The sequence below is a fragment of the Oncorhynchus nerka genome, linkage group LG4, assembly GCF_034236695.1.
Source record: "Oncorhynchus nerka isolate Pitt River linkage group LG4, Oner_Uvic_2.0, whole genome shotgun sequence".
NCBI classification, from domain to species: domain Eukaryota; kingdom Metazoa; phylum Chordata; class Actinopteri; order Salmoniformes; family Salmonidae; genus Oncorhynchus; species Oncorhynchus nerka.
Window position 1 is genome coordinate 77,100,053 of NC_088399.1, and position 20,020 is coordinate 77,120,072.

Below are 20,020 nucleotides of genomic sequence, written 5' to 3' on the forward strand. Positions count from 1 at the left end.
AACAGGCAGACAGGTACAGTATAACAGGCACAGTATAACAGGCAGACAGGTACAGTATAACAGGCAGACAGGTACAGTATAACAGGCAGACAGGTACATGTATAACAGGCAGACAGGTACATGTATAACAGGCAGACAGGTGCAGGTATAACAGGCAGACAGGTACAGTATAACAGGTACAGTATAACAGGCAGACAGGTACAGTATAACAGGTACAGTATAACAGGCAGACAGGTACAGTCTAACAGGCAGACAGGTACAGTCTAACAGGCAGACAGGTACAGTCTAACAGGCAGACAGGTACAGTCTAACAGGCAGACAGGTACAGTCTAACAGGCACAGTCTAACAGGCAGACAGGTACAGTCTAACAGGTACAGTATAACAGGCACAGTCTAACAGGCAGACAGGTAGTCTAACAGGTACAGTATAACAGGCAGACAGGTACAGTATAACAGGCAGACAGGTACAGTATAACAGGCAGACAGGTACAGTATAACAGTATAACAGGTACAGTCTAACAGTATAACAGGTACAGTATAACAGGCAGACAGGTACAGTATAACAGGCAGACAGGTACAGGTACAACAGGCACAACAGGTACAGGTACAACAGGCACAACAGGTACAGTATAACAGGCAGACAGGTACAGTATAACAGGCAGACAGGTACAGTCTAACAGGTACAGTCTAACAGGCAGACAGGTACAGTATAACAGGTACAGTATAACAGGCAGACAGGTACAGTATAACAGGTACAGTATAACAGGCAGACAGGTACAGTCTAACAGGTACAGTCTAACAGGCAGACAGGTACAGTCTAACAGGCAGACAGGTACAGTCTAAAAGGTACAGTATAACAGGCACAGTCTAACAGGCAGACAGGTACAGTCTAACAGGCAGACAGGTACAGTCTAACAGGTACAGTCTAACAGGCAGACAGGTACAGTCTAACAGGCAGACAGGTCGTCTAACAGGTACAGTATAACAGGCAGACAGGTATAGTCTAACAGGTACAGTATAACAGGCAGACAGGTGCAGTCTAACAGGCAGACAGGTACAGTATAACAGGCAGACAGGTACAGTATAACAGGTACAGTATAACAGGCAGACAGGTACAGTATAACAGGCAGACAGGTACAGTATAACAGTATAACAGGTACAGTATAACAGGCAGACAGGTATAGGTATAACAGGTACAACAGGCAGACAGGTACAGTATAACAGGCAGACAGGTACAGTATAACAGGTACAGTATAACAGGCAGACAGGTACAGTATAACAGGTACAGTATAACAGGCAGACAGGTACAGTATAACAGGTACAGTATAACAGGCAGACAGGTACAGTCTAACAGGCAGACAGGTACAGTATAACAGGCACAGTCTAACAGGCAGACAGGTACAGTATAACAGGTACAGTATAACAGGCAGACAGGTACAACAGGCAGACAGGTACAGTCTAACAGGCAGACAGGTACAGTCTAACAGGCAGACAGGTACAGTCTAACAGGCAGACAGGTACAGTATAACAGGTACAGTATAACAGGCAGACAGGTACAACAGGCAGACAGGTACAGTCTAACAGGCAGACAGGTACAGTATAACAGGTACAGTATAACAGGCAGACAGGTACAGTATAACAGGTACAGTATAACAGGCAGACAGGTACAGTCTAACAGGTACAGTCTAACAGGCAGACAGGTACAGTCTAACAGGTACAGTCTAACAGGTACAGTCTAACAGGCAGACAGGTACAGTCTAACAGGCAGACAGGTACAGTCTAACAGGCAGACAGGTACAGTCTAACAGGTACAGTATAACAGGCACAGTCTAACAGGCAGACAGGTAGTCTAACAGGTACAGTATAACAGGCAGACAGGTACAGTATAACAGGCAGACAGGTACAGTATAACAGGCAGACAGGTACAGTATAACAGTATAACAGGTACAGTATAACAGGCAGACAGGTATAACAGGTACAACAGGTACAGGTACAACAGGCAGACAGGTACAGTATAACAGGCAGACAGGTACAGTATAACAGGCAGATAAGAGCGTCTGCTAAATGACTTAAATGTAATGTAATGTACAGTATAACAGGCAGACAGGTACAGTATAACAGGTACAGTATAACAGGCAGACAGGTACAGTATAACAGGCAGACAGGTACAGTATAACAGGCAGACAGGTACAGTATAACAGGTACAGTATAACAGGCAGACAGGTACAGTATAACAGGCAGACAGGTACAGTATAACAGGCAGACAGGTACAGTATAACAGCATAACAGGTACAGTATAACAGGCAGACAGGTACAGTCTAACAGGTACAGTCTAACAGGCAGACAGGTACAGTATAACAGGTACAGTATAACAGGCAGACAGGTACAGTATAACAGGTACAGTATAACAGGCAGACAGGTACAGTCTAACAGGTACAGTATAACAGGCAGACAGGTACAGTCTAACAGGCAGACAGGTACAGTCTAACAGGCAGACAGGTACAGTCTAAAAGGTACAGTATAACAGGCACAGTCTAACAGGCAGACAGGTACAGTCTAACAGGCAGACAGGTACAGTCTAACAGGTACAGTCTAACAGGCAGACAGGTACAGTCTAACAGGTACAGTCTAACAGGCAGACAGGTACAGTCTAACAGGCAGACAGGTCGTCTAACAGGTACAGTATAACAGGCAGACAGGTGCAGTCTAACAGGCAAACAGGTACAGTATAACAGGCAGACAGGTACAGTATAACAGGTACAGTATAACAGGCAGACAGGTACAGTATAACAGGCAGACAGGTACAGTATAACAGTATAACAGGTACAGTATAACAGGCAGACAGGTATAGGTATAACAGGTACAACAGGTACAACAGGCAGACAGGTACAGTATAACAGGCAGACAGGTACAGTATAACAGGTACAGTATAACAGGCAGACAGGTACAGTATAACAGGTACAGTATAACAGGCAGACAGGTACAGTATAACAGGTACAGTATAACAGGCAGACAGGTACAGTCTAACAGGCAGACAGGTACAGTATAACAGGCACAGTCTAACAGGCAGACAGGTACAGTCTAACAGGCAGACAGGTACAGTCTAACAGGTACAGTCTAACAGGCAGACAGGTACAGTCTAACAGGCAGACAGGTACAGTCTAACAGGCAGACAGGTAGTCTAACAGGTACAGTATAACAGGCAGACAGGTACAGTATAACAGGCACAGTCTAACAGGCAGACAGGTACAGTCTAACAGGCAGACAGGTACAGTCTAACAGGTACAGTCTAACAGGCAGACAGGTACAGTCTAACAGGCAGACAGGTAGTCTAACAGGTACAGTATAACAGGCAGACAGGTACAGGTACAACAGGCAGACAGGTACAGTATAACAGGTACAGTATAACAGGCAGACAGGTACAGTCTAACAGGCAGACAGGTACAGTCTAACAGGTACAGTCTAACAGGCAGACAGGTACAGTCTAACAGGCAGACAGGTACAGTCTAACAGGTACAGTCTAACAGGCAGACAGGTACAGTCTAACAGGCAGACAGGTACAGTCTAACAGGCAGACAGGTAGTCTAACAGGTACAGTATAACAGGCAGACAGGTAGTCTAACAGGTACAGTATAACAGGCAGACAGGTACAGTATAACAGGCAGACAGGTACAGTATAACAGGCAGACAGGTACAGGTACAACAGGCAGACAGGTACAGTATAACAGGCAGACAGGTACAGTCTAACAGGCAGACAGGTACAGTCTAACAGGCAGACAGGTACAGTCTAACAGGTACAGTCTAACAGGCAGACAGGTACAGTCTAACAGGCAGACAGGTACAGTCTAACAGGCAGACAGGTACAGTCTAACAGGCAGACAGGTACAGTCTAACAGGCAGACAGGTACAGTCTAACAGGCAGACAGGTACAGTCTAACAGGCAGACAGGTACAGTCTAACAGGCAGACAGGTACAGTATAACAGGCAGACAGGTACAGTATAACAGGCAGACAGGTACAGTATAACAGGCAGACAGGTAAGATGTGTACCTGAGAGGATGAGGAGTTCGATGATGTCAGCGTCTCCTAGGTAGGCTGCAGCGTGGAGCGGGGTCCTTTTCTCACTGTCCTGGTAGAGACCAGAGCAGAAAGAAATGTCACACACACAACTTTTATGTTCATTTTAGAAGGGAGGTACAGTATGTAAAAAATCTCATTTCAAACTAGCTTCAATGTTCATAATAAACTTGAACACACACACAGCTTCTCACTATGCTGCCAGTAGACAAGAGGGAGCACAACTATGTCCCACACAACAGCGCAGCCAGCCAAGTGTGACAGGTAAATCACAACCAAGTGGATGACTTGACTTCCCCGCTCCCCGCTCTCCCCGTTCCCCTCTCTCCCCGTTCCCCTCTCTCCCAGTTCCCCTCTCTCCCAGTTCCCCTCTCTCCCCGTTCCCCTCTCTCCCAGTTCCCCTCTCTCCCCGTTCCCTCTCTCCCAGTTCCCCTCTCTCCCAGTTCCCCTCTCTCCCCTCTCCCAGTTCCCCTCTCTCCCCTCTCCCAGTTCCCCTCTCTCCCCTCTCCCTGTTCCCCTCTCTCCCCTCTCCCCTCTCTCCCGTTCCCCTCTCTCCCCGTTCCCCTCTCTCCCCGTTCCCCTCTCTCCCCGTTCCCCTCTCTCCCTGTTCCCCTCTCTCCTCATTTTCAGGAGTCTGGTAGACACTGCAGGGCAGCTGGGAGGGGGTCAACTACTACTGTACTTGGCAGGGATCTCACTAGAAGCCAGACTAATGACAGCATCACTCCTCCACTCCTCTTACCCAAAATCTTTGGGCTGCTTTCCCAGACACAGATTAAGCCTAGTCCTGGACAAAAACATCTAGCTCAATGGAGTCTCCATTGACATTTCTTTATTATCCAGGACAAGGTTTAATTGGTCAAATGGGAAACCGCCCAACGATGTCACAATCAACTGTTTAAGAGAGCATCTTCATTTTCACCTGCAATTAACTCAGAAAGGAAAGGTTGACAAGTGTGTTAGATTGTTGTGGTCTCTCGAGCTGTGGCCAATCATTGGTCAGTGTGTGTAGTTTTGGCCAGTCTTCTGTCAGCCTACCAGGGAGCAAGGTAATAAAGGCAGGATGACAGGATGATGGAGGGATTTCTCTCCTCCCTCTGCTCTCCCTGGGGGGTGGCCTATCGACCAGTGGTCCTGTGTGTGTGTGTGTGTGTGTGTGTCTCGCTGGTGTAAGAGTGACCGATGTGTGACTACAAGAGTACCTCTGTCGCTCTCCCTCCTCCTTTCTGTTATGAGGATGTTTTACCGTCTGTCTGACCATACAAAGCAGGTCCTCTCTGTAGAACTAACTAACCACGCTAGTCAATCTGGATGGATGGAACAATCAATTCCAGCTCTCTCTCCCTCCCTTCCATGCCCTCCCCCTCGTTCTCCGCATCTCTATCCCTTGCCATTCCTCTCTCTAACCCCTCCAGTCTAACTCCCTCCCTCTTTCTCTGCTTCCCTCCATCTCTTGTTCTCTCCATGCAGCAGAGGGCAATCAGGGGAGTAACGTAGGTCGTAAACAAAGTCACATGTCGGAGAGGGAGGCCTGTAATAGGTCAGACTGAAAACTGCTGACTCAAACAGACCAAAATGTCTCTGATGACCCCAGCAATATAGAGACGGGGGGGGGGGGGGGGTAGATAAAGAGGGGGTAGGGAGAGAGAGAAAAGACGTCAGGGAGAGAGGGAGAGAATGAGGGCGGGGGTGAGAGGGAGGGATGACGGGGGAGTGAGAGGGAAAGAGAGAGGGCTGAACAGAAAGGGAGTTGAAAAGAAGGAACTAACCTACCCTACCTGATTGATTGGCTGAAAGACTCTGGCCTCTCAACATTGATTTAGTAAGAGACCGAGAGTACAGACACATTGGCTAATCCTCAATTTTCTAAAAAAGTCTGTCCACTCTTCCTGTCCTTCAATGCACTGACCTGAAAGAACTGAGCAGGAAAGCCAGCCTAATGATGAGAACTGAGCAGGAAAGCCAGCCTAATGATGAGAACTGAGCAGGAAAGCCAGCCTAATGATGAGAACTGAGCAGGAAAGCCAGCCTAATGAGGAGAACTGAGCAGGAAAGCCAGCCTAATGATGAGAACTGAGCAGGAAAGCCAGCCTAATGATGAGAACTGACCAGGAAAGCCAGCCTAATGATGAGAACTGACCAGGAAAGCCAGCCTAATGATGAGAACTGACCAGGAAAGCCAGCCTAATGATGAGAACTGACCAGGAAAGCCAGCCTAATGATGAGAACTGACCAGGAAAGCCAGCCTAATGATGAGCTTCCATCTGTCAAGTCTTTGACAATCATTGCAGATGAAGGGTGAAGAGGAGATGAGGAGAGGATGGATTTGCAAGCAATTTAGAGCAAGAGATGCTTATGGACTGACTGACTCCTGTCTGTGTGTGTGTACAGTAATGTTACCTGTACGTTTACATCCTCCTTCTTGAATATGAGGGAGCGGACTTCATTAGGGTCCACACTGAAGATGGCTTTCAGCAGAGAGGGCTGTATGGGAGGACACAGAGAGAACTATCAGTCACTGTGTGTGTGTGTGTGTGTGTAAAAATAAATATTTATTTTTGATTATTTAGTATTATAGCTACTATTATTATTGTTGTCGCTGTTGTTTTCATAATATTTAGGTGCATCTCTTCACCTTGGCAACATTGACTATCATTCATGCCAATGACAGCAGATTGAATTTGAGTGAGTGAGAGAGAGAGACAACAAGAGCAAACAATGGAAAGAATAGATAGTGAGAAAACTGGAGAGAGATGGAAAGGTGCTAGATAATTTTCCTCTGAATGACTTGGCTAGATGACTAACAAGACAGAACCTGTTAACATCCTGCTTGCTAACGTTACTACAGTTTGGTTACATGCTGACAATTACGACAGGGCTTTTTCATCTAAAGGGACCCATGAGCACCAACATCTGAAGGTCATAGGAGCAAAAAGCTAAGAATCTATATTTGAGATATTAAGGCATATAAAACATTTTTCAACCATTTCCCACAGCCATAAGCGTAGGCTTTGATCTCTGGTCAAACAGTGGTTTTTGACATCTACCAGAATAAGTACTAAAAAACACTTTTTTTTTAAAGACCTCTGGCAACGAATATCAACAATTATATTTACGCTAAACAAAAATATAAACGCAACATGTAAAGTGTTGGTCCCATTTTTTATGAGCCGAAATAAAAGATCCCAGAAATGTTCCACACAAAAAACTTTTTTCTCTCAAATTTGTTTACATACATGTTAATGAGCATTTCTCCTTTTCCAAGATAATCCATCAAGACACTGATTAAACAGCATGATCATTACACCTTGTGCGGGGGACAATAAAAGGCCACTCTAAAATATGTTTGGTCACACAACACAATGCCACAGAGCGTGCAATTGGCATGCTGACTGCAGGAATGTTCACCAGAGCTGTTGCCAGATAATTTAATGTTAATTTCTCTACCATAAGCCGCTTCCGTCGTTTTAGAGAATTTGGCAGTATGTCCAACCGGCCTAACAAACGCAGACCAGGTGTATGGCATCATGTGGGCGAGCAGTACATCCAACCGGCCTCACAAACGCAGACCACGTGTATGGCATCATGTGGGCGAGCAGTATGTCCAACTGGCCTCACAAACGCAGACCACGTGTATGGCATCATGTGGGCGACCAGTATGTCCAACTGGCCTCACAAACGCAGACCAGGTGTATGGCATCATGTGGGCGACCAGTATGTCCAACCGGCCTCACAAACGCAGACCAGGTGTATGGCATCATGTGGGCGACCAGTATGTCCAACCGGCCTCACAAACGCAGACCAGGTGTATGGCATCATGTGGGCGAGCAGTATGTCCAACCGGCCTCACAAACGCAGACCAGGTGTATGGCATCATGTGGGCGACCAGTATGTCCAACCGGCCTCACAAACGCAGACCAGGTGTATGGCATCATGTGGGCGACCAGTATGTCCAACCGGCCTCACAAACGCAGACCAGGTGTATGGCATCATGTGGGCGACCAGTATGTCCAACCGGCCTCACAAACGCAGACCAGGTGTATGGCATCATGTGGGCGACCAGTATGTCCAACTGGCCTCACAAACGCAGACCAGGTGTATGGCATCATGTGGGCGAGCAGTTCGCTGATGTCAACTTTGTGAACAGAGTGCACAAACACAAGTGCATTTGATCTTTGGCAATTTGAATGCACAGAGATACTGTGACGAGATCCTGAGGCCCATTATCTTGCCATTCAGCTGCTGAAATCACCTGTTTTAGCATGATAAAGCACAGCTACATGTTGCAAGGATCTGTACACAATTCCTGGATGCTGAAAATGTCAAGGTTTTTCCATGGCTTGCATTCTCACCCATTGAGCATTTTTGGGATGCTCTCGACCGACGTGAACGACAGCGTGTTCCAATTCCCGCCAATATCCAGCAACTTCACACAACAAATTAAGAGGAGTGGGACAACATTCCACAGGCCACAATCAACAGCCTGATCAACTCAATGTGAAGGAGATATCGCGCTGCATGAGGCAAATGCTGGTCACATTAAGGCATCAGTGACCAACCGATGCATACATGTATTCCCAGTCATATAAATCCATAGGGCCTAATGAATTTCAACTGACTGATTTCCTTATACGAACTGTAACTCAGTAAAATCTTTCAAATTGTTGCATGCTGCATCTATATTTTTGTTCAGTGTAGTTTGGGAGAAATGATTATCCTTCTGTTTAAGAAACATTGCCTTGCACATTTCTGTTACCAGTAACCCACATACAGCATGTGGACACGCATTCAAATGAGTGGATTCGGCTATTCCAGCCATACCTGTTGCTGACAGGGTATAAAATTGAGACCACCGCCATGCAATCTCCATAGACAAACATTGGCAGTAGAATGGCCCATAATGAAGAGCTCTGTGATTTTCAACGCGGCACCGTTGTCACCTTTCCAACAAGTCAGTTCATCAAATTTCTGCCCTGCTAGAGCTGCCCCGGTCAACTGTAAGTGTTGTTATTGTGGAAACGTCTAGGAGCAACAACGGCTCAGCCGCGAAGTGGTAGGCAACACAAGCTCACAGAACGGGACCACCGAGTGCTAATGCGCGTAAAAATGGTTTGCAACACTCGCTACCAAGTTCCAAACTGCCTCTGGAAGCAACGTCAGCACAAGAACTGTTTGTTGGGAGCTTCATGAAATGGGTTTCCATGGCTGAGCAGCCTCACACAAGCCTGAGATCAACATGTACAATGCCGGGCATCGGATAGAGTGGTGTAAAGATCACCGCCATTGGACTCTGGAGCAGTGGAAATGTGATGAATCATGCTTCACCATCTGGCAGTCAGGCGGACTAATCTGGGTTTGGTGAATGCTACCTGCCTGACTGCATAGTGCCAACTGTAAAGTTTGGTGGAGGAGGAATAATGGTCTGGGGCTGTTTTTCCATGGTTTGGGCTAGGCCCCTTAGTTCCAGTGAAGGGAAATCTTAACGCTACAGCATACAATGACATTCCAGACAATTCTTTGTGGCAACAGTTTTGGGTAAGCCCTTTCCTGTTTCAGCATGACAATGCCCCTGTGCACAAAGCGAGGTCCACACAGAAACTGTTTGTCGAGATCTGTGTAGAGGAACTTTGGTGGCATGCACAGAGCCCAGACTTCAACCCCATTGAACACCTTTGGGATTAATTGGAACGCAAGATCAGTGCTCAAACTCACTAATGCTTGTGGCTGAATGGAAGCAAGTCCCTGCAGCAATGTCAGAAAAGTGGAGGCTGTTACAGCATCAAAGGGGGACCAACTCCATATTAATGCCCATGATTTTGGAATGAGATGTACGACGAGCAGGTGTCCATATACTTTGTTACTGTACAGTGCATTCTGAAAGTATTCAGACCCCTTTACTTTTTCCAAATTGTTACGTTACAGCCTCATTCTAAAATGGATTAAATAATTTTCCCCCCTCAACAATCCACACACAGTACCCCATAATGATAAAGCAAAAACATGAAATATATTTACCTAAGTATTCAGACCATTTACTCAGTGCTTTGTTGAAGCACCTTTGGCAGCAAATACAGCCTTGAGTTCTATGGGTATGACGCTACAAGCTTGGCACACCAGTACTTGGGGAGTTTATCCAATTCTTCTCTGCAGAGCCTCACAAACTCTGTCAGGTTGGATGGAGAGCATCTCTGCACAGCTATTTTCAGGTCTCTCCAGAGATGTTCGATCGAGTTCAAGTCAGGGCTCTGGCTGGGCCACTCACGAACATTCAGAGACTTGTCCGAAGCTCCTCCTGTGTTGTCTTGGTTGGGTGCTTAGGGTCGTTGTCCTGTTGGAAGGTGAACACTCGCCCCAGTCTGAGGTACTGAGGGCTCTGGAGCAGGTTTTCGTCAAGGATCTCTCTGTACATTGCTCCGTTCATCCTTCACTCGATCCTGACTAGTCTCCCAGTCCCTTCCGCTGAAAAACATCCCCACAGCACGTTGCTGCCACCACCATGCTTCACCGTAGGGATGGTGCCAGGTTTCCAGCAGATGTGACTCTTGATATTCAGGCCAAAGAGTTCAACAGACCAGATAATCTTGTTTCTCATGGACATAGTCCTTTAGTTGCCTTTTGGCAAACTCCAAGCGGGTTGTCATGTGCCTTTTACTGAGGAGTGGCTTCTGTTTACTTCCGGGTTGGAGCGAGCGGTCGCATCCGCACTTCGGTCCGCAGGTAGTATAACTTTTCATTACATTTCATTACATTTCATTATAGTACAATGGTTTGATTTGTCTAATCTTAGCAATTTCTTCTTAGCTAGCTACATAGCCGTCATTGTATCAAAGATAATTGCGTAATTATCGTATTTCGTCGTCCTAACGTAGTCTACACTGCTATCTGCCCAGCAGCTAGCCAGCTAGCAAACGTCCACCGTCTACCGAATAGCAGCACTGTAGAAACTATTACACTCAACTGAACGACTTGATTAGTGTAGTGTTAGCTAGCTACATAGTTGTCTTTGCTGTCTTCGTATCCAAGATAATTGTGTAGTTTAGAGTGTGTAGTTTTAGAGTGATTATCTTAATTTACCGAGGTTAGCTAGCCAGCTATTTGTCGTCCTTAACGTAGGAGACACTGCTAGCTAGCCAACAGCTAGCCAACGTCTACCGAATAGAACTTCCGCACTCAACAACCCGGTCGCATTCCGCTTCGCTCCACAGGTAGTATCACATTTTCATTTCATTTCATTACAGTACAACGGTTTGATTTGTTTGATCATAGCTAGCTACATAGCCGTCTTTGTATCAAAGATAATTGTGTAGTCTAGAGCGATTTTCTAGGTTAGCTAGCCAGCTATTGTCGTTCTTTTAACGCAATGTAACGTAATCAACACTGCTAGCTAGCCAGCTAGCCCCCGAATAGCAGCACTGTAGAAACTATTACACTCAACGGAACGACTTGATTAGTGTAGTGTCAACAACGCAGCCACTGCCAGCTAGCCTACTTCAGCAGTACTGTATCATTTTAATCATTTTAGTCAATAAGATTCTTGCTACGTAAGCTTAACTTTCTGAACATTCGAGACGTGTAGCCCACTTGTCATTCCAATCTCCTTTGCATTAGCGTAGCCTCTTCTGTAGCCTGTCAACTATGTATCTGTCTATCCCTGTTCTCTCCTCTCTGCACAGACCATACAAACGCTCCACACCGCGTGGCCGCGGCCACCCTAATCTGGTGGTCCCAGCGCGCACGACCCACGTGGAGTTCCAGGTCTTCGGTAGCCTCTGGAACTGCCGATCTGCGGCCAACAAGGCAGAGTTCATCTCAGCCTATGCCTCCCTCCAGTCCCTCGACTTCTTGGCACTGACGGAAACATGGATCACCACAGATAACACTGCTACTCCTACTGCTCTCTCTTCGTCCGCCCACGTGTTCTCGCACACCCCGAGAGCTTCTGGTCAGCGGGGTTGGTGGCACCGGGATCCTCATCTCTCCCAAGTGGTCATTCTCTCTTTCTCCCCTTACCCATCTGTCTATCGCCTCCTTTGAATTCCATGCTGTCACAGTTACCAGCCCTTAAGCTTAACATCCTTATCATTTATCGCCCTCCAGGTTCCCTCGGAGAGTTCATCAATGAGCTTGATGCCTTGATAAGCTCCTTTCCTGAGGACGGCTCACCTCTCACAGTTCTGGGCGACTTTAACCTCCCCACGCCTACCTTTGACTCATTCCTCTCTGCCTCCTTCTTTCCACTCCTCTCCTCTTTTGACCTCACCCTCTCACCTTCCCCCTACTCACAAGGCAGGAAATACGCTCGACCTCATCTTTACTAGATGCTGTTCTTCCACTAACCTCGTTGCAACTCCCCTCCAAGTCTCCGACCACTACCTTGTATCCTTTTCCCTCTCGCTCTCATCCAACACTTCCCACACTGCCCCTACTCGGATGGTATCGCGCCGTCCCAACCTTCGCTCTCTCTCCCCGCTACTCTCTCCTCTTCCATCCTATCATCTCTTCCCTCTGCTCAAACCTTCTCCAACCTATCTCCTGATTCTGCCTCCTCAACCCTCCTCTCCTCCCTTTCTGCATCCTTTGACTCTCTATGTCCCCTATCCTCCAGGCCGGCTCGGTCCTCCCCTCCCGCTCCGTGGCTCGACGACTCATTGCGAGCTCACAGAACAGGGCTCCGGGCAGCCGAGCGGAAATGGAGGAAAACTCGCCTCCCTGCGGACCTGGCATCCTTTCACTCCCTCCTCTCTACATTTTCCTCTTCTCTCTCTGCTGCTAAAGCCACTTTCTACCACTCTAAATTCCAAGCATCTGCCTCTAACCCTAGGAAGCTCTTTGCCACCTTCTCCTCCCTCCTGAATCCTCCTCCCCCTCCCCCCTCCTCCCTCTCTGCAGATGACTTCGTCAACCATTTTGAAAAGAAGGTCGACGACATCCGATCCTCGTTTGCTAAGTCAAACGACACCGCTGGTTCTGCTCACACTGCCCTACCCTGTGCTCTGACCTCTTTCTCCCTCTCTCTCCAGATGAAATCTCGCGTCTTGTGACGGCCGGCCGCCCAACAACCTGCCCGCTTGACCCTATCCCCTCCTCTCTTCTCCAGACCATTTCCGGAGACCTTCTCCCTTACCTCAACTCGCTCATCAACTCATCCCTGACCGCTGGCTAAGTCCCTTCCGTCTTCAAGAGAGCGAGAGTTGCACCCCTTCTGAAAAAACCTACACTCGATCCCTCCGATGTCAACAACTACAGACCAGTATCCCTTCTTTCTTTTCTCTCCAAAACTCTTGAACGTGCCGTCCTTGGCCAGCTCTCCCGCTATCTCTCTCAGAATGACCTTCTTGATCCAAATCAGTCAGGTTTCAAGACTAGTCATTCAACTGAGACTGCTCTTCTCTGTATCACGGAGGCGCTCCGCACTGCTAAAGCTAACTCTCTCTCCTCTGCTCTCATCCTTCTAGACCTATCGGCTGCCTTCGATACTGTGAACCATCAGATCCTCCTCTCCACCCTCTCCGAGTTGGGCATCTCCGGCGCGGCCCACGCTTGGATTGCGTCCTACCTGACAGGTCGCTCCTACCAGGTGGCGTGGCGAGAATCTGTCTCCTCACCACGTGCTCTCACCACTGGTGTCCCCCAGGGCTCTGTTCTAGGCCCTCTCCTATTCTCGCTATACACCAAGTCACTTGGCTCTGTCATAACCTCACATGGTCTCTCCTATCATTGCTATGCAGACGACACACAATTAATCTTCTCCTTTCCCCCTTCTGATGACCAGGTGGCGAATCGCATCTCTGCATGTCTGGCAGGCATATCAGTGTGGATGACGGATCACCACCTCAAGCTGAACCTCGGCAAGACGGAGCTGCTCTTCCTCCCGGGGAAGGACTGCCCGTTCCATGATCTCGCCATCACGGTTGACAACTCCATTGTGTCCTCCTCCCAGAGCGCTAAGAACCTTGGCGTGATCCTGGACAACACCCTGTCGTTCTCAAATAACATCAAGGCGGTGGCCCGTTCCTGTAGGTTCATGCTCTACAACATCCGCAGAAACGACCCTGCCTCACACAGGAAGCGGCGCAGGTCTTAATCCAGGCACTTGTCATCTCCCGTCTGGATTACTGCAACTCGCTGTTGGCTGGGCTCCCTGCCTGTGCCATTAAACCCCTACAACTCATCCAGAACGCCGCAGCCCGTCTGGTGTTCAACCTTCCCAAGTTCTCTCACGTCACCCCCGCTCCTCCGCTCTCTCCACTGGCTTCCAGTTGAAGCTCGCATCCGCTACAAGACCATGGTGCTTGCCTACGGAGCTGTGAGGGGAACGGCACCTCACTACCTCCAGGCTCTGATCAGGCCCTACACCCAAACAAGGGCACTGCGTTCATCCACCTCTGGCCTGCTCGCCTCCCTACCACTGAGGAAGTACAGTTCCCGCTCAGCCCAGTCAAAACTGTTCGCTGCTCTGGCCCCCCAATGGTGGAACAAACTCCCTCACGACGCCAGGACAGCGGAGTCAATCACCACCTTCCGGAGACACCTGAAACCCCACCTCTTTAAGGAATACCTAGGATAGGATAAAGTAATCCTTCTCAACCCCCCTTAAAAGATTTAGATGCACTATTGTAAAGTGGCTGTTCCACTGGATGTCATAAGGTGAATGCACCAATTTGTAAGTCGCTCTGGATAAGAGCGTCTGCTAAATGACTTAAATGTAATGTAAATGTAAATGTAATGTTTGGCCACTCTACCATAAAAAGGCCAACATTGGTAGAGTGCTGCAGAGATGGTGGTCCTTCTGGAAGGTTCGCCCATCTCCACAGAGGAACTCTGGAGCTCTGTCAGAGTGACCATTGGGTTCTTGGTTCACTCCCCGACCAAGGCCATTCTCCTCCGATTGCTCAGTTTGGCTGGGCGGCCAGCTCTAAGAAAAGTATTGGTGGTTCCAAACTTCTTCCATTTAAGAATGATGGAGGCCACTGTGTTCTCGGGGACCTTCAATGCTGCAGACATTTTTTGGTGCCCTTCCCCAGATCTGTGCTTCGACACAATCCTGTCTCGGACATCTACGGACAGTTCCTTCCACCTCATGGCTTGGTTTTGGCTCTGAAATGCAGTCAACAGTGGGACCTTGTATAAAAAGGTGCGTTCCTTTCCAAATCATGTCCAATCAATTGAATATACCACAGGTGGACTCCAATCAAGTTGTAGAAACATCGCAAGGAAGATCAATAGAAACAGGATGCACCTAAGCTCAATTTCGAGTCACATTGCAAAGGTTCTGAATACTTACAGTTGAAGTCTGAAGTTTACATACACCTTAGCCAAATACATTTAAACTCTATTTTTCACAATTCCTGACATTTAATCTTAGTAAAAATTCCCTGCCTTAGGTCAGTTAGGATCACCACTTTATTTTAAGAATGGGAAATGTCAGAATAATAGCAGAGAGAATGATTTTTATCAGCTTTTACTTATTTCATCCCATTCCCAGTGGGTCAGAAGTTTACATACACTCAATTAGTATTTGGTAGCATTGCCTTTAAATGGTTCAACTTGGTGCAAACGTTTCAGCTAGCCTTCCACAAGCTTCCCACAATAAGTTGGGTGAATTTTGGCCCATTCCTCCTGACAGAGCTGGTGTAACTGAGTCAGGTTTGTAGGCCTCCTTGCTCGCACACACTTTTTCAGTTCTTTTGTTTCAAATATTTTTATTAAACACACACAAGAATGGTGTATAGGTATACATGACAGGTATACAATTCTTATCTAAACATAAAAGAGCATTCAGGAACAACATGACCCAGAGTTCTGGGTGCAGAACAAATAATACAAAACACGACATACCAAACAAGGACACGTAGAAAGAAAGAGGGAAGATGTCGTCGTCCCTCCCCCCTATCCCCCCCCTCCCAACTGCTCGGGTGGTAGGGCCAGCACACGCTGCCCAAAGGTAGATTAAAATATTACAATTGAGAGTGCGTTAATAAGTACAAATTCACAGCGCCGACTAGTCCAAGTAGGAGAGGAAAGGCTGCCAGATTTTATCAAATGTTGATAATTTATTGTTCAGAATATATCTAATTCTTTCTAAGTGTACAGTGTTTGCCAATTCACTGAACCATAATTTGGTAGAGGGCGCTTCCCTCCTTTTCCAAAACAACAAGATTAGTTTTTTTGCCGAGATGAGACCATACGAGATGAGTTGTTTTTGGGGGTTGGTTAATCCGTTTAGGGACTCAGATACTCCCAGGATTATCAGAAGCGGGTCTGGATCTATTGAAGTCTCCAAAACTTCAGAGAGGATCCTAAAAATTCCACACCAATAACCATGCAAGCTAGAGCATAGGGCAAAGCAGTGGAGTAGTGTACCCTGCGTAGCCTGACATTTATCACATGTAGGGGATGTGTCAGGAAATATCCTATGCAGTTGATGGCAAAGGTGTGCTAACAGATTGAAAAGCATCATATAGACGCGATATCAGTTTATCTGAGGTGGGGCATATTTTTATGCGTCCGTCAAACATGGAAGGTTTAGCATTCCCAAATGTTGGGAGGTGTTTTCTAACGTAGTCTCTAATTTGTAGGTATCTGAAAAAATTACTTCTGGGAAGATTATAAGTTTCCCTCAGCAGCTCAAAGGAAGCAAAGGTCCCTTCTATGTTTAAATCCCCTATGGTACTTATCCCCAACTCTCCCCATCGCTCAAAGGTGTTATCAAGGTTAGAAGGGGCAAAGGAGGGATTCCTGGTGACAGAGACCATGAATGACATTAGTCTGAGCTCAAAGTGGACTTTAATTTGCTTCCAGATTCAGACTGTAACTTAAATGGGAGATGTTCTAGCCAGGAGGTATTTTGCGACCGTATGGGCATTAATTCACTCTTGTTCCAATTTATTCTATATCCCGGAGAAGGTACCAAACAAATTGATCACATCAAGAATAGCTGGGATACTAGCCTGGGGTTCTGTTACATAGAGGAGGATGTCATCTGCGTATAGGGAGATCTTATTTAGAGTATCTTTAGTATTATAGCCGTGTATTGCTGCATGAGATCTAATCGTCTGAGCGAGCGGTTCGATAATTAGGACGAAGAGCATAGGCGACAGCGCACAACCCTGCCTTGTCCCCCTGTTGAGGTTAAATCGGGGTGACAATGATTGGTTAGTGAGTATTCTGGCACAGGGGTTCCTATATAAAAGCTGGATCCAATTTATGAACCCATCTCCAATATTAAATTTCTGTAGGACCTTGAATAGATAGGGCCACTCAACTTGGTCAAAGGCCTTTTCGGCGTCAAGAGATATGACGGCAAGGTCCACGTTGGGTAACCTCTGAGAATACATAATATTAAAGAGGCGCCTGAGATTGAAGAATGAGTTTCTGTTAGGGATAAAGCCGGTCTGATCCGAATGGACCAATTTGCCAATTAAAGTGCTAAGCCTGTTAGCCAGAGTTTTTGCTAAAATATTTTGGTCTGTATTAAGGAGAGATATTGGTCTGTATGACCCTACCTCTTCTGGATCTTTACCCTTCTTATGTATAACTGTAATGAACGCTTCGTCCAAAGTAGAAGGGAGAGCTCCATCCTCATTGGCCTGAATCAACATTTTGTGCAGATAGGGGGAGAGCATGTTGCTGAATGTTTTATAGAATTCACCAGGGTATCCATCTGGGCCCGGGGTCTTGCCACTCTTTAGAGATTTAATTGTTTCTCGAATTTCATCAAGAGATATTTCCTTATTCAGGAAGTTAGAATCTTCCTGGTTCAGGGCAGGAAGATTACAGTCCTCCAAAAATGTTTGCATAATTAAGGGGTTAGGATCCGCTTTAGATGTATATAGAGTCTCGTAAAACTGCCGGAATCTGTCATTGATGTCTTTGGGGGAAGAGAGTAATTCCCCAGATGCAGATTTAACCCTGTGAATCATTCGGTCACTCACATTTTTTCGAAGTTGTCTGGCGAGTAATTTGTGTGGTTTGTCACCAAACTCAAAATATTTTTGCTTGGCATAGAGAAAAGATTTAGCAATTTTAGCTGAGAGAATCTGATTATATTCCAATTTTAAAGAGGTAATTTTTTTATGTTTCTCCATAGATGGGTGGCTAGCATTCTCCCTATCCAGTAAGTGAATTTGTCCCTCTAGTTCTTCCAGTTTTCCTCTGTTTTGCCTACTCCTGGCAGCCTGAAAGGAGATGATACAGCCTCTCAGATAAGCCTTCAGTGTTTCCCACAATAATGCTGGGGAGGTCTCTGTGTTGTCGTTGGTATCAAAGAAAAAATTAATTTGGTCTTTAAGATATTCACAGAATGTTGGTTCTGTGAGGAGCTGAGGATTCAACCTCCAGACCCTCTCGTTTGGTACAATGTCACCCAATCTCAGGGAGAAGGTGAGTGGACTGTGGTCCGAGATTATAATATCATGATACCTCACATTACAGGTATAGGGGAGTATTCTAGCATCCAACAAAAAGTAGTCAATTCGAGTGTAAACCTTGTGAACATGAGAGTAAAAGGAGTATTCCCTACCCGTAGGGTTAGCGATCCTCCATATATCAAATAAGTTAGAATTTTTTATGTAGGTATTCAAGAATTCGCTTGAATAGGAGGTAGGGGTTCGCCGGGTAGAGGATCTATCCAAATATTGGTCTAGCACACAGTTAAGGTCCCCTCCAATGACCAGGTTAGTATGGGAGATATCTGGAATCAGGGCATGGACTCTTTTGAAAAAAGAGGGGTTGTCAATGTTTGGCCCATAGATATTTAGTAGAGTTACTGAGGTAGAGTGGATTTCTCCTATTGCGATCACATACCGACCCTCTTTATCCGCAATAGTGGTTTTATGTAGAAAGGGAATTCCTTTCCGTACCAGAATCGCTGTGCCTCTCATTTTGGCAGAGAAGTTAGAGTGATACACTTGCCCCACCCACCTACACTTAAGTCTGCTATGAGAGTTATTCTTCAGATGGGTTTCTTGCAAAAATATAATATCAGACGAGAGTGCTTTCAAGTGGGCTAGGACCTTGCCCCTCTTAATTGGTTCGTTTAAACCCTCGACATTCCAGGAAGTGAATGTAAGCCCCGCCCTCCTCTCGTTTGTAGTTCCTATGATGGCCTGCATACCATGTAACTTGATAAAAAGGTAAGAAAGCGCACCAAACCATCACGATCAGCATATGTAGCACCTACACCCGAGCAGTATCCAACCCACCCCTCCCCCCCTGCAAGCACCTTTACTTCCCACCCTGTTCCCCTAATTTCCCCAACACTTACCCCCCCCCCCCCCATCAACCCACATTTAACAGGCATGTACAAACGGGAGAGAAAAAAAAAGGAAAAATACAAATAATAAACATTGTCTGGCCGATGCCAAAAAAGCACGGCGCGACCTCGAACAAGAGGTAAAACAAAAATAAAATCCCAACTATACGTTCACCTCTCACTATCCTAGAACTTCTACTAACATATGAACTGAGGAGGCTCCCGCGAGTTAAGTGTTCAGTTAGCATCTAATAAACCTAAACGAATAAGTTGCAACTTAAACATATTGCGCATTTAAGCGTCATCCTGGGTCAATCCCAGAGATAAGCAAGATATAGCCTCAAGATAATATTGCTAAGCACTGCCGGTCAAAAAATAAACCATCCGCAACCGACATAGTCAGACGTACCTTTACATACTGTGGGTCAGGAGATCGGAACAAGGATTTGTTAAATTAAACGTTCCCCCCATAAAAAAAATATGTTTAATAAAAAATAAGTAAAAATAGATACCATATATATATATATACACATACACACACACAAATATATACACACACAAATATATACATACATACACACACAAATATATACATACACACACACACATACATATACATACACACACATCCATACGTATACATGTATGTATACATACCCACACAAAAAAATCATATATAAAAATATATATT

At 46.3% G+C, this 20,020-nt stretch overlaps 1 protein-coding gene across 4 annotated transcripts in view; it reads right to left on the bottom strand.

Annotated features, from left to right (window-relative positions):
• The window catches only part of LOC115124997 (serine/threonine-protein phosphatase 6 regulatory ankyrin repeat subunit A), a 66,705-nt gene that overhangs the window by 33,077 nt on the left and 13,608 nt on the right, over nucleotides 1–20,020 (bottom strand). For 3 of the 4 annotated variants that reach the window (XM_065017891.1, XM_065017890.1, XM_065017893.1), the window contains exons 2-3: nucleotides 6,477–6,560; nucleotides 4,050–4,128 (exon numbers count right to left, since the gene is read on the bottom strand). In XM_065017891.1, the coding sequence (XP_064873963.1) occupies nucleotides 4,050–4,128; nucleotides 6,477–6,560 (163 nt within the window). The remainder of the gene's footprint in view (nucleotides 1–4,049; nucleotides 4,129–6,476; nucleotides 6,561–20,020) is intronic. The other variant, XM_065017892.1, reaches the window with a different exon arrangement.